Below are 15,513 nucleotides of genomic sequence, written 5' to 3'. Positions count from 1 at the left end.
TCGCAGTACTGCTTCCTGGTCGGAGGGGAAATAAAAGCAACACAGTGACTCCTGGGCTATGCTTTAATAGTCAACATAGCAGGCTGAACAGCAATCACTCTGAATTACAGTATACCTCTTATTAATTGTCACAGTTCATTAAATGATATACAGTCGAAGCTCTCATTGAGTACAGAAGACCACACTTGACTCAGTTTCAGACACACTGACATAAAGCAGCTCCATGTGTGATAACCTGGCTCCACGTTAACCCCACATTTCTGCATCTGGAATATTTTAGGAATGTGTCGCATGCAGGCTTAATACAGACAAAAGAAGCACAACATAAATAGAACATGTAAACAAAACATGACTAGTCTATGAAACCTGCTTCATTTTTTTTTACAGTAGTGCAAAGCATTGTTACAGTACACACATCTCCATAAGGCTAACAGACTGCCACTCTTTATATACCGTAGGTTCACTAGTTGCAAGCGACACATCACCTGAAGTTGTTGGACAAATAAATAAGGGCAGACAAATTGGGATAAGTCAACATTTTGCTTTTAGAAATGCAAAAGTACAAAAATAAAATAAATAAACAGGAACATAAAAGTAGAGAAAACAAAACTGGAAGTGAGTGAGAAGCACATGCTACAGTGACACCAGTAAAAGCACACCAGGTCTCTGGATCCGCCCACTTTGGTTTTGGAGTCTCTTTTCTATGAAGCCAGCTCCATAGGCCCTTCTTCCTCACCGTCAGCACGGTTAGCACGAATCTCCATCAGGGTACGGGCAAAGCGTGCCCAGTCGTCCGTGTGGGCCACAGAAAGCTGGAAAAACAGAAGCGCACGGTGTTAAGAACACTGTGGACACACACATCAGTATGCAGGCAGCCGCACCTGGATGTTTTGCTTGGTAACAAACTCCCATCATTCATTTATCATGATTTAATAATGGGAGGAAATGAGAAATAAATCTCTGTCCAGGCTGACATTAGTGCTATGTGCGCCATGCTGGAAGAGCAGATGTGCCAACATAGAGGACTCCCACAAAGAATGCGTGATTCTCCAGGAAAAAGAGTGAAACCGTTCCAGATTCTTCCACAAGGAAATGTCATAGAAGCGCACAAATTCCTGGCAGATTACTTTTAACATGAACAAGCAACATGAGATAAAACAGTTGTCTCCATGATCATTTTCCAGAGTTTAACCACGTGTCCGTAAGTATGGTAAACAGATGTGCCAGTGAATCTGAGAACTTTTTATATTCTCTTCAGTCGTTTTAACACTCAGTGAATATTATTATGAATGCCCACTGACAGGACAGGCGACATTATTACAAGTGAAACTGTGATGATGGAGCCAGAGATGACCACAATTTAATAATCTGATTAACTGGGATAAACTGGCAAAAATTGCAAATCTGTTGCTGTCTACATACACAGAAATTCAAAATAACTAGTTGCTGCAGGGCCGTGATTTAACTGTAAAATGACACAGGAGCTCTGCAACCTTATTTTTACACAGGAATATAATCAGAATACAACCAGTTGGCAACCAGTTGAGTTGAGTCCCCTATTCCAAAGGGATGTCATAGATGAGTAGCACTCATCGGTGCAGGCTGACTCAGTTTGATCTCAGCATGCTGGCAATCTGTCTGTGTTTAGCAATTAGACAGCAATTCTTTTGCAAACCTTTTGCCAATCAGTCGGAGTGATTGCAATCAGTATAAGAGGAATTGCAATTGTTTGCAGACAGGTTGCATCCCTGTCCTGTGCAATCGCCTTGTCATGCAAAGTAGTTGCCCCGAGGTTCAGAGTGTTACACCTCCAATTTCTGGGGGACCATTTGATCAGTGCAACTACTTGCAATCAGTCACCAAAAGCAAAAAAAAAAAAAAAAACTGCAATCATCGGGCAGCCACCAGTTGTAAGGAAGTTGCTGTCCTGTTTGTACTCTAGTGTAAAGTCATCAATGAAATAACTAGGATTCCTCATCTGTTGTCATGAATGAGTTCCACGATTTCCTGACAGTTTATTTAACTGCTGCTGAGACATTTTAGTCTGCATCAGATTGATCAATCAAATACTGCCATCCCACTCACTGAAAACATGGCCTGTGATGCTCATTTCTAGTTCCCTGTTGTTATTCGTAGACACCACTAGAGCAGCTTTAAGTTATTCAGTTCAGATAATCCTTATCTATTTTAGACTGGGCCTTGTTGCAGCCTTAGTTCATCCTTTCTAAAACAAGTGGTTTAACCTCCTCTCCCTTTAAACATCTTTTTCTGATTGGCGGCCTCTGGTAAAGAGAAGGATTGAACAGGAAGTGGGTAAGGCTTCTGTACTGCAGCCAGAGCTGTGTGCCTGATATAACCACATCAGTGTCATAGCGATCAAATGATCAAAAAGTAAAAAAATAAATAGTAACTGTAATACCTATCTACATATATGTATGTATGTGTGTGTCAGAAAAGAACAAAAAGCATTATAGGTTCCCATTAATGTTTGATAAGAGAACATAAGGCTAATACAAGATGTCAAAGTGAATGTTATTCCTTGTAAAGTGTCTTGCTAGAGTTGTGCACAGCAGGAGTAAGAGTGAGTGGGACTGAAGTCGCCACCCAAGATGTCTGCAACCACGCTTTGCCTGGCCAGGCTGTAATTAATCAGGAACCAGGAAGAGGGAGGCAGCCATTTTGAACCCCCCCAAAGGGCTGGGCTGGCCACAGCAGGGGGCTCTGGCAGATCATCATCTATATAGTGCCTTGAGTGACTTCAGTATTAGCAGCAACAGCAATTACAAGAAGCACAAATGGCACAAAAACGTGGCTGGCTGTTGTCAGTGCCTTGATGTCCAGAAACAGATTTAGACCTGCTCTGGAAAAAAAGGACAATACCAGTAGGGTCCTAATAAAAACGACCCTAATCTCTGATGGCACTTTTTTTTTTCTAATTTTCACTCAGTGAAATAAAAGAGAAATAACAGTATTTGGTATTTTACTGTGCTGGAAAACTCTAAAGGGCTGCTCTAAGCTCCAGGACCACAGCTCTCTGGATGAAACTACTGGCATCTCTTTTTTTCACATGCTGTTCCTAGTTATAGCTATATGGGGGAGTTTGTAGTGACTTTAATACCCACAAGACACACACACACACACACACACTTGTTGGAGTCATAAAACCTTTCAGCCCCACTCTTTCTTATTGATGACTCTCATGGTTACCATGAACTCAGCATGGAGTCCACCAGCTCAGCTTCTCTCCAGTTCACTGCACAACAAAAAAAGATGCTAAATTTAGCTGAGCGGCTAGGCTAGGCTGCACTCACATGGGATCCTAACCAGAGTCCTCTAAACATGAGAGAACATACAGGCATGGGCTGGGTGGCTGGCCACATTGTGGTGACAGCGATGTCACGTGGAGGCCGTTTTACATAAAAGAGAAGGGGTACAAAAATATCAAACATTTCCACTGCAGAACTTTCAACCAGGGACCAGGAACCTTTGGAGAAGGTTTAACAACACAGGGAGCAAGATCTAAATAAACTTCTTATTTAGCTCCCTCGCCCAAGTAAGTCGCTGGTTCGGGGGGGGGGGGGGGGGGGGTCTTTAAGTTTGGGAACTCAGTAATTCAATTCCTAAAAACACACAGACACAATACAAGATGGGCGGAGCTACTATGACGCCAACTATTGGTAGCACCTTGTCGATCACAGTTAGTTAGCTGAAATGAGTGACTGACACCATAACACAACTCACCAGCAAAGTGTTCACTGAGTTAAAGCCTGAGTGATGTTTTCATCTATTTTAGGTCCATTATGTGACGTCATGCACACATTTCTCAAGAATTGTCTGCTATGTTGCATGTGACATAACCACCGGTTGCTAGGGAAAAATGTCTATTTCCCGACTTTGACTCCTGGAGGTTTCTGACTGTTGCTGGGTCAAATTGCTTGTGGTCGAAAGGTGCTGCACCAAAAACGTCCTATTGATTCCTTTGGTTGCTAGCAGTTGCCTGTAGTTTTTCATGTTTGTCTGCAAACACTTGCTAACTACTAGCTGAGTAGTAGAAAAACTTGAAGAAGTGTGACACTAATATGGAGGAGTTTCATCTTCAGAGATAAAGTTGTGCCTCAGTGCTGCAGCCAAGCTGTTTCAAAAGTTGCAACTTTTGCTTTGAAATAAGTAGCTGGCCAGTGTTTGTAGACAGTTCTGTCACTTCCGTTCAAACTGCGACTGCAGCAATTTTCTAGTGACCAAAGTAATCACAAAGAGGTTTCTGCCAGCTGGTTGGGGAATACACATTTTTCCCTTGTAATGGGTGGCTGGGAGGGGATTGCTGACCGGTCCATAAGCCTGTGTAACTGGGACTTTAGCAATCATTTGCCAGCAACTGTCATCAACCTCCAGGAATCACTCACAAACACTTGGGAAATACTCATTTTTCCCTCACAATCGGTGGTTGCCAGATGGACTGGTCTCTAGGCCGGTGTGACCACAGCCTTATTCATTTGATCCTACATTGTCGCACATGCCAAAATGGTGGACAAATTAATGTTGCATGGTTAGTGGTCACATGTCAGCAAAACCTTAATATGATCAGAGGTTTTTTTGTTTTTTTTGCAACCAGATGTATCTCCATTAAAAAAGAATGCAGGTTTAAGACGCAATGAGTCAACTTCATCTTTCAGACCCAAAGTTACACTATATTGCCAAAAGTATTTGCTTGTCTGCCTCCACGTGCATATGAACTTGAGTAATATCCCATTCTTAATCCATAGGGTTTAATATGATGTTGGCCCACCCTTTGCAACTATAACAGCTTCAAATCTTCTGGGAAAGCTTTCCACAAGGTTTAGAAGTGTGTTTATGGGAATTCTTCCAGAAGCGTATTTGTGAGGTCAGACACTGCTGTTGGATGAGAAGGCCTGGCTCACAGTCTCTGCTCTAATGAGATTGTCCAAAATGTCTTGATATGCTGAAGCATTAAGAGTTCCTTTCACTGGAACTAAGCCCAATTCCTGAAAAACAAACCCACACCATAATCCCCCCTCCACCAAACTTTACACTTGGTACAACGCTCTCCTGGCAACTGCCAAACCCAGACTTATCCATGGGATTGCCAGACGGAGAAGCATGATTCATCACTCCAGAGAACACGTCTCCACTGCTCTAGAGTCCAGTGATGGTGTGCTTCACACTACTACATCTGACACTTTGTATTACACTTGATGATGTAAGACTAGGTGCAGCTGCTTGGCCATGGAAACCCATCCCAGGAAGCTCTTAACGCACTGTTATTGAGCTAATCTGAAGGCCACGTGAAGTTCGGAGGTCTGTAGCAACTGACTCTGCAGAAAGTTGGAAATCTCTGTGCGCCTCAGCATCCGCTGACCCCGCTCTGTGATTTTACGTGGCCTACCACTTCATGGCTGAGTTGCTCTCATACCCAATTGCTTCCACTTTGTAATAATACACAAATAATTCACAAATGCTTGTAGTAGCAGTCTGCATGCCTAGGTGCTTGGTTTTATACACCTGTGGCCATGGAACTGATTGGAACGACTGAATTCAATGATTTGGATGGGTGAGTGAATACTTTTGGCAATATAGTGTACATCCACCTTTGTCAGTCTATGGCAAAACAGTAGCTCACAATAACCAGCAGCTCCACCTGAATCTCCTCAATCTACTGTTCTTGAAATGCTGCATGTTCCTCGCTTTTTATGGTCTTTGTCATTTCTCCATATTGTGTTCTACATTAAATGCTTTAAACACTTAATCATCTAACATTGCATTTTTTTTTTTTCTTTAGCTCCAAAACCAACTTTTCAGTTTGAAGGCAGAGGGGAAATCCTCGTTCCTCTGAGGAAAGACGGAGTTTGTAAGTCTGGATGCCGAGAGCAGGGTTTATGAACCGAGTGTGTGGATGTTTCTTTTTTTCACTCTGATGAACCTAGAGGGGGCTTTATACAGTGCCCACAGATGGATAAACAGAGGCAGAGGACAGGTGAGTTATTTTTCATGTGGAGGTTTTACTGAAAGAAATCACTTATTTCTACTGTTACACAATAATGTCAGCAGACCAAATACACACAAATCACAACAAAAGTCTACTGTTTGCCCTGAACACTCAGCTAAGTATATATTTGTAAAATGATGATTATGTTACAATAATCATTTTTGATTTTTCCACCATGAGTTTTTTTTTTGTTTTTTTTTTAGAATTAGAGAGAAAGGGAGGTGTTAGTGATGAGTTTTAACTGATTTTCCATTTAGAAAGATCAGTAAGTCAAATTTCAGGCACTAAAAATCTCTCCATTTGCCAATAAATTTTGGTCATTGTAGTTCGCTCAAGCTTTTGGCACCTAGGTGGTAATTAAATCTTGACTGTTTGAAAACTAAACCCACGAGAACTACTGGCTCCATGCATCACAGCACTCAAAGTGAATTAAAAAAAATGTACTCAGCAGACTTTTGTTTTAAACCCAGAGCAGGCTGCCAAAATATTAACATCATATGAGAAACACCCGAGTGTAACATTGTTGGAAATGCCACAATTATTATTCTGTAATCATTATTGTGCCCCTTTTTTTGGTTGAAACAAATATTCTATTAATATTCTGTTGCTGTTCTACAGTGACTGCGCTGTATGGGTGGCTGTAAGTACACATCAACTATACGGCTAATTTGAGTACCTCTCCCGTATCGTAGATCCAAACTCGGCCCTCTGAGTCGCCCACAGCCACCTCCTTCCCTCCCGATGACCAGCGGACTCTGTTGAGTGCTGAAGCGCCCTCGATGGTCACACTGGCAGTGGGTACCTTGTAGGTAAAACAGGCCAACAGTGTTAGACCGATCTCAAATAGATCACAGATAACTCAATGTAAAATGTGGTGCGTAAAATTTAACATTTTGTGACAAGGAAAAGTTGAAACCAATAGGAAATAAACAGCAACATGGAAATATGAGGGTGCTGAACAGAGCACTCAATAAACACCACAAGCTGTTTTTTTTTCTGTTGTTGTTTGTTTGGGAACTTTATTTATTTAAAAAAAAAATCAATGAGTGACTTTTAAAATTAGCTTTAAAGGCCTCTCATATTCCTTTCATTTTAAAGGAAATTACACTGAAGTAAACATTTACGCATAAAACATGCCTCTTGGTGCTCATTTTTATGACCATAATTGTTGTTTAAACTATTCCCTTTATAGTTTATTGGGAAATGGAAGCATTATGCCATTATAGTCTAATTTGGCAAATTTACTATTTATAAAGGGCAGTTTATCCAGCGAGAGGTTACAAAAACAAAGCTGTCAAATTACAACTTGTAGACACAACAGGATATTTACAGTGTAATAACTCACTTTGCTGTTGTGGGGTGAACAGCAGTGCTCGTGCTGCATCTTCAAAAACCCTAAAGCCATGTGCAGAACCTACATGAACTGTTCCTGACATGCGGCAGGCGAGTCTGACACATGTCATCAGTGGAGACAGAGGCCCTGGCATCACGTCGCCTCACACACCGAGCTTCTGCCTTTTAAAGCACCGCTAACCACAGCCTGACTGCCATTAGCCTGCTAGCTTCCACTGCGCCGCACGAGTGGAACCGAACTGAGCGCTCTAAATTGGTTGTATATGTCTGTGCGCATGTGTGTGCAGTGGAAATGAGAACCAGGCGCACCGCGCTAGCTCTGTTAATGTCGTTATGACTGTGTGTTTTTAATATGATGGTAACAATGGAAGCCTGTTGCTATTAGACTGTGTGCGGGTGAGTGTGTGCGCATGTGTTCGATACATCCGCTTGTGTGTGTCTGAGCAAATGTTTCTCATAAAGCACATTGTTAGCCGAGTCAGGCCGCCGATAATGAACTCTTCCTCTGTCTGTGAAAAGGCTGCTGTTGAGGGAACCCTGGGAAACTTGTCATCTGCTCTGCAGAGGGAGGACTCGATGCTACCGGTGGATTTGGCGACTGACAGTGACAGGCTTACAAGATGAAGCGCTGCAACATTAAATCCAATTTTATTTATGTACATAGACTGAAGAAAATGAGAAGCTGGGAGTGAAAGGACATTATGAGAGAGGATGGAGAGTATGTGCAGGTGTTGTCTCCATGGAAACCAAAAAAGAAGGAGAAAGGAGGATGCTTTTATCTCTACTTTTAGTGATCAAAGGTTTGGTGCTCACTCTGCTCCCAGAGTTGTAACAAAGTATCATTTTAAGAAACATGGCCAGAGCCATGGACAGTTTGATGTATCATCCTCATCTGTCTATTAAATATAAGGCTGCAGCCATGACAGCTTAGATTAAGATAAAAACTCAGAGCAGGGAAACAGCTCTCAACAATAGGCAAGAAGTAGGAATATACCAATATATTGGCCAACCATAAGCACTATAAACATCAGTAGCAGTATCAGCTCAGAATTTCACAATCACCGAATCCCTAACTTTTTGTACACAAATAATTTTGTGTAAAAAAAAAAAAAAGTAAAACAGGTTCTAGTTTTACAAGGGTTTTGTGAGAGGCTTTTTTCCACCAGCTACAGTGACTTCTGATTTTTACACTTGAGTTTTTGCATGAATTAAACAAATGATAATTTTTTTTTAATTGCAGGCTGTGTTCACAGCTGATTTTTACACAGAATCAGGTTACATAACTCCCTATTTCCAGTTTTTATAAGAGCATACGACCTTGGGAAAAAAGGTATATTTTTATTTTATTCAACACTTAACATTGTATGCAAACTCTATAATACTACAATCTGTCCTCCAATGACCTTAAATGCACCCATCTTAAAATAACTGCTTGCCCCACAGCCTTGCGAAACTCAACCCCTGGTCTGAAGTTTCCTTTTTTTTTATTATTATTATTTTCATGGAACTGTGGACTGAGGGCTGGGGCTCTCTGCTCGTGGTCTCCGGCACATCTGTGTTCTCCTTCGATGGGACACAGAGTGGGAGGATGATGGGACGGGGTTTGTGGGGTCCTGAGGTTCCCTGAACATTGGAGAGAGGTTGTAGAAATGTTAGTGGGATGGCTGGGTGGGAGCTGGAATAAGGAGATGTCACACAGTTTGATTTAAAGCAAGGTCTGTGGGAAACGCCCACGGGGGAATCTGGAATTGTGTGTGTGTGTGTGTGTGTGTGTGATGGGAGGGATGTGGTGGTGGTGGTAGTGGTGGTGGAGGAGGGGTTGATGGGAGGGAAAAGTCTTGGATGTTTGGTTGTGTGGTTCGGGCTGAGGCCCAGCAACAGGCCCTGAGGACACCAAACACACGCACATCGACACACAAAGAGATGACACACAAAGAGATGACACACAAACCCCGCCCATCACGACCTATATTAACTACACTCACACACATTCACAGTATACACACACCTCAGTGTCATTGTTGAGGTTCCACAGGTCCAGGCGGCCCATGCCATCCACGGCAGCAAACATGGCAGGATGCACAGGCGACCACATGACATCATACACATAGTCGGCGTTGTCTTCAAATGAGTACAGAGGCTTGTTGTGCTGAAAGAGAGAGAGAGAGAAAAAAAGAGGATATCTGTGCAAGTGTGTATGACTGACATGGTGCGAAAAAAAGCAGCGAAAACGGAGCGAGCGATGGATTACAGCAGATGACATACCAGAGATAGAAAGAAAAGAGAGACAGAGAGAGGGAAAAGCAATGGAGAGAGGGAGTGAGTGAGCTTCAGACAGAGTGGCGCTGCCTCAGCCTTGGGGCCTGTCTGGGTGTAGAGCCTAATTAAAAAGCCTAGCACATTCACACAGCGCCATAAAACCGCTGGGAGAGATGAAAGGGAAGGCCTCTCCACAAGGTGTACTGTAACCTCAACACAACAGCTGTGTGAGAGAAACTGAGAGACAGAAAAGAGAAGGAGAAGGAGGCATGGACAATGGACACGCAGGAAGGATGTGCATGTGTGTCCTTGTGTGCAAGAAGAGCTTGACTGATAGTGGATGTTTTAGGTTTAAACTGACTATTTCAGAGTGGAACTAAATCTGATATGGTGAGATCCATTTTCTGACGTTCATCTTTAACATAAGCAGCTGTTATTTATGTATTGAGCGGGATCATTTTACACTTCAAAAACAAAGCTGTCATTCCTTGTCTGGTGGACAAACTCATCCCATTATACTGACCTAAACAATTATGCTTTTGTGATGTTATGTCTGCATAAAGCCCTCATGACGAGGTCATAGGTCAGGCACAAAATGCCGCCATTAAAATTAGTACAGCTCTTGCACCGGCATCCTTCCTTACTGTGCATGTTTTGTTTTGCGGTGTATGCACTGCACTATGCAGAACAATGCAAAGCCGCCGAGACTGAGAGCTTATTGAACTTTGACCTTGAACGAGACTAACCTCTGGAAGCAAGGTTAACTGGTGAAGGCTACTGCTTGTGCTGCAATTATGGGTGTACTCACACTAGGGGCAGCTGTCTTGGACTGTGCCCGAGCACAAATGCCCCTCTCTCTCTCCACGTCCTTGCTCACCGTGCGCTTAAGTTCGTATCTTTCCCTTCCCGTATTTTACTCCGTCTTTCCTTCATGCTTAATGTAAAGAATCATCTCAACTCCTCCCTCTTTTGCCTGTTCATGCTCTTTTTCTCATGCACACACTTCATAATGACATGACTGTTTATGTTGAAGCAAAGCACTCTAACAGTGCACAGCAAAGTTCATGATTTTGTGTAGTTTGTGGCATAATTAGGGATGTTTTCTAAGGTAACTGACATAGAGGAAGAATTTTGAGTTCCATGCTTCGATGTGGTTAATGCCCAAGCCCACTTCTTCAAGTGGGCCAGGACATCATACACAGAGACCACACTAGCCACACAAACTGGACTTTTGGGGTCAAATGTACTTAGGCACAGAACAAATCACTTAGTGTGAGTACACTTTAAAGATAGATTCTGACGTTAATAATCAAGGCTTGGGAAGCTGTCTATGATATTTTAAAAAAAGGTCATAATCATATCAATGTTGCAGAAGATACCCTTAAAAACAGTCTGGTTTAGATACCAAACACAAACCCCATGTGGCCCACATAAGGTAAATATAGCTTAATGCACGTGTGTGTGTGTGTGTGTGTGTGTGTGTGTGTGTGTGTGTGTGTGTGTGTGTGTGTGTGTGTGTGTGTGTGTGTGTGTAAAACCCCTCTTCTCAAGCTGACTGTTAAGATTCAAGAGGCATACAAACTGCATTCCTTGCAGGTAGAGTGGGAGGAGTGGAAGAGAGGAGACAGGTTGGCTAGAACGGCAAATCAAAGAATGCAGTCTCTCTCCTTCTCTCTCCTTGCTCCTTTCTCTCCATCACCTTTACTCTCTCACTCCACGGTGGTTCTGAGAGCGCACGCTTACACACACTCACACACAAACACAAACAAACTGAGCCAAGCCAATTTCAAGGCTCGATTGAACCAGTTTTCCAGCCGGCAAGATGACAGCAGAGGTCATTTTTTTCCATCTCGCAGTTCCAGCATTTGATCGAAGTCATACCTGTTTATGTTCTCTCGCTGTCTCTCGTTTACTTGTTCCCATCTTTGGTGTTTTATGCCAGCTGGTTATACTGCAAATGTTACTGTATAAAGGTAATCGGGCTTGAAGCAAAATGCCTCTGTTTTCAATTCAAGATAATTTTCTGAAACTTGTCCTTCATGTCATTTGGCCATAACTCAGAGTGAAGAATAACCTGGAAGGCAAAATGAGATAAATAAAGCTGTCTTTGGTATTATACTAACTACTCAAAATGTAAACTACTATTTTGTCTATATCTACCAATTTTAAGGAAGGTAATTTAGGTAAATAAGTCTTTAAACTAATCTTTAAATGAAGCTTAATCCTTGTGGCGCCGCACATGAAGTAACTGGATGTCATTATCTTTCCTGTGCTGAAAAGCCGCAGAGCTTCAACAAGTCTTAAAACCAACACTGAAACACTGGGTACTGATATTTAACATTACAGTGATGCAATGACATTGGCATAAAGCAGCTAAAACTGGAGGGCGTAATCCAAGTTAAGCATTAAATGATTTGGATATTGTTGCTAAAAATGCAGTCACCACCTTGGCATTAATAATGAAATCCCAAATTGCATTCTCAAAATTCAAACTGTCAAGGAGGAAGCCGGCCTATAAGAAAACATCTCATCGCGCAGCCATCCATAGGGATCCAAAAACACTCATCTCAGCAGCAACCAGTCATATAATTTAACTGCTTCTATCCTTGCTGCATTTGCATCTCAAAAATCACACTACATTAGTTTGATAGTTTTAATAAATATGGCACACAGAGGGAACTGAGATACTGTCCTTAAATGAGAAATTCTTCCTTCATGTGCTATGCTAGAAGACCCCAACCAGAATGTTTTTTTTTCTCACCTTCTTTTCTGCTCACACACACTTGACCCTGACATGGTCAAAACAACCTGTTTAAGTTCAAACCGAGCATCAAAATGGGGAAGAAAGCGGATTTAATTGACTTTGAACGCGACATGGTTCTTGCTGCCAGACAGACTGGTCTGGAAGAGGAAATATCCAGTGAGAGTCAGTTCTCCGGGTGACCTCACCCTCCACACCTCCACAATCACCAGATATCAAATCAATAAAACACTTTTGGGATGTGATGAAACAGGAGATTCACATCATAGCAAATCTGACAAATCTGCAGCAACTGCATGACGCTATCATCTCAATGTGAACCAAAATCTCTGAGAAATGTTTCTAGCAATTTGTTGAATCTATGACATGAAAACTTAAGGCAGTCCTGAAGGCAAAAGGGGGTTTCAAACCTTGTGCTAACACAGTGTATCTAATGAAGTGGCCAGTGAGTGTACCTACAGAATGCTCATGTGAAATATTATGAACACTTGTTAACGATCACCTGGCCTGACAGAGATGCAGGTCATTGATTACCTTCTTTAGAACAACAATAGAATAATTGTGTTCCATCCAATCATTTCATAGATGCTGGTTTTGGGGTCAAGAGAGCAAGATGGTTCAAGTTATGCACAATCATAAACCCACTCCCCGCCGTCGCGACATCTTCACACTCTGGCCGACTCAAAATGGTTTTCACTAACCACAATATTTGCACTGCTGAGTGTAAAAACATAAGCAGACATCTGTAGGATGGCCTTTTTGAACTGTGAGGGCAAATGCATGTGAATGCAAAGAAAATTCGCTGCAAATGTGTGTGTGCGTGTGCGTATGTGTATGCATGTGTGTGTGTGTGTGTGTGTGTTCAAAACAGTTTGGGATGGTTATGATTGGAGGGCTGGAGGCAAACCTCAAGAGGATTTTAGGCAAGCAAAGTCAGCTTGCTTAAGGTGTACCATGAGGCATGTGTGGTGTGTCTGTATTTACACACACACGCACACACACGCTCAGGTATTCCTCCTGCCCACACACAAATATGGGTTATATGGGATAAGAGACAGACACACATTCCTGTGGTGACCCTCAAAGGAAAGGGAATTCCCAAATCCTGAAAAATAACACACTCTTCTGATGAAAATCCGCAGAAATGTTTTAATATGTGTCACGGGACTCACTGCAAGAGACTTATGGACTGGCTGAATGCTAACATGGGCTAAAACTCATCAGAGTGTTTTATTGGCTGTCACAGCCAAACATGAAAACTGTAACTGGATCCTGCATAAAGATGCAATATGCATTATGTATTTTCATTACACCAAGGAGTTATGTATTTGATTTAGGGGTGTATGTCACCCTGTTCATGATAACCTCTGTCATTCAACGTTAGCATCAGTGTTTATTATAAAACATTAATTGCTAGCTTTAAAAGCTTTATGACGCCTTTCCTCTTTCTGCTGATTCTTACAACCACTTTCCCACTTTAACCACTTTTCTTTCTTCTTTTATTCTTGTGTCAGTCTCACCTGTATACTGCACCTCTCCTGGCATTGTTGTGTTATCCTTATATCACGTTTTTCTTTTGTTGTTTCCACCTCAGTTTAATTCATATTCTTAATAACGCACCTCCTGTAATCTTAATCTCATGTACAAAACCTGCATCAACAATGCTCATGTTCAAATCTTTTCAGTTGAACTCATTTTAATCTTGACTACTCTCACCTTACCCCTTTTAGTGATTACATTCAGGTTGCCATTTATCAGCTAAGGCCTCAGTTTCACAGGCCTAGGATCCAGTCAACAATGTCCTGGCAACCTCAGGTCACTGGGGAATAATGTAAATTACCTGGCTGGTTGGTGAGTGGTTTCTGGAGGTTGCTGGGTGAAATTGATTGCAAAGAGAGTGCAGCACCAAAACTCTCCTTATGATTGCTTTGGTTGCCAAGTGTCTGCAGACAAGTCAGCATTATCCATGCAAACTACAGGCGACCATAGCAATTTGCTAACGACCAAAGCAATGACAAGGAGGTTTTTGGTGCAGCACCGTACACCTCTTTGTAACCAACATCACCTGGTGACCAGATGCCAACCAGTCAGGGAAGACACATTTTTACTCAGAGACTACTGGTTACTGGGGCCTAAGGCTACCCATTACCCATTATATCTAGCTGGTTTATTGATAGCTTCTGCTATTTATTCATACTTTTATCTAGTACTTTTTACTATTTATCCAATCAGCTAACAATTTCAACTACTATCCATACATTTAGATATCATCTTCCAACAGTTTATTTAATTTAAGTTAATTCTAACTAGCTTAAAGCTATTATTCATGATGTTTAAGGGTTTATTGTTAGTGGATGATGTCAAAATTCACCCATTAGTTCCAGTTCATTAATTTCACTACTAGCAATAATTTTAGCTATCTAATGTAATCTTATTTTCACTTTTGGACCATTATCAGTTTTAATCATTTATACACTCAAATTTATACATTGTGGCTGTGTATTTCTACAGCTTTATTCATAATGAAATTGTACTTAACATTTTTTATATTAGTTGAGCTAATCGTTCCTCTTACCCTATGGCTACTGCAAGAGTACCCCTGGTTGGGAATCACTCTATTCATTTCCTAAAACTTTCTGTGCAATATTTCATATGCACCTAAGCAAAACCTCTGTCTCACCACCACAAAAATGTCCTTTCACTGTATTAGCCAAGTGTTTTTTTTTATTCCCCAACCTCAGTCTGACAGAAACAGTGGCTATTTGCTTTTTTACTGCTACTGAAATGCTGCCAAATGGAATTCATAACACTGGTTTGAAAGGAGAACAACGGCACTGAGAGGATGAGGTCACTCAAAACCAGCGCGAGGAGGAGCGCCCACCTTTAGAGTGCGTCTGACTTGGGTTCACTAAGTGTGCCTGCAGACAGCAGCCAGCACTATCCCATCAGCACATTTGTGTTTTGCAGTGATAGTTGAGTGGGAGGGACACCCACACATACAAACAAGGGACTTTCACACATGCACACCTAGGACACACTAGAAATACACACACACACACACACACACACACACACACACACACACACACACACACACACACACACAGAGACACACATGCACACACTTGTCAGCAAA

General features: G+C 41.9%; 1 protein-coding gene across 4 annotated transcripts in view; it reads right to left on the bottom strand.

Moving 5' to 3' along the window:
- Positions 1-49: 49 nt before the first annotated feature.
- Positions 50-15,513, bottom strand: part of dync1i1a (dynein cytoplasmic 1 intermediate chain 1a) — a 62,949-nt gene continuing 47,485 nt past the window's right edge. For all 4 annotated transcript variants that reach the window (XM_030740687.1, XM_030740685.1, XM_030740686.1 and 1 more), the window contains 3 exons: positions 9,366-9,506; positions 6,681-6,806; positions 50-812 (listed from right to left, as the gene is read on the bottom strand). In XM_030740687.1, coding sequence (XP_030596547.1) covers positions 702-812; positions 6,681-6,806; positions 9,366-9,506 — 378 coding nt within the window. In that variant the 3' untranslated portion in view covers positions 50-701. The remainder of the gene's footprint in view (positions 813-6,680; positions 6,807-9,365; positions 9,507-15,513) is intronic.

This window comes from Archocentrus centrarchus, chromosome 11, assembly GCF_007364275.1.
Source record: "Archocentrus centrarchus isolate MPI-CPG fArcCen1 chromosome 11, fArcCen1, whole genome shotgun sequence".
NCBI lineage: Eukaryota > Metazoa > Chordata > Actinopteri > Cichliformes > Cichlidae > Archocentrus > Archocentrus centrarchus.
Note: the sequence above shows the minus strand (reverse complement) of the source record. Positions and strands in the feature narration are given on the sequence as shown.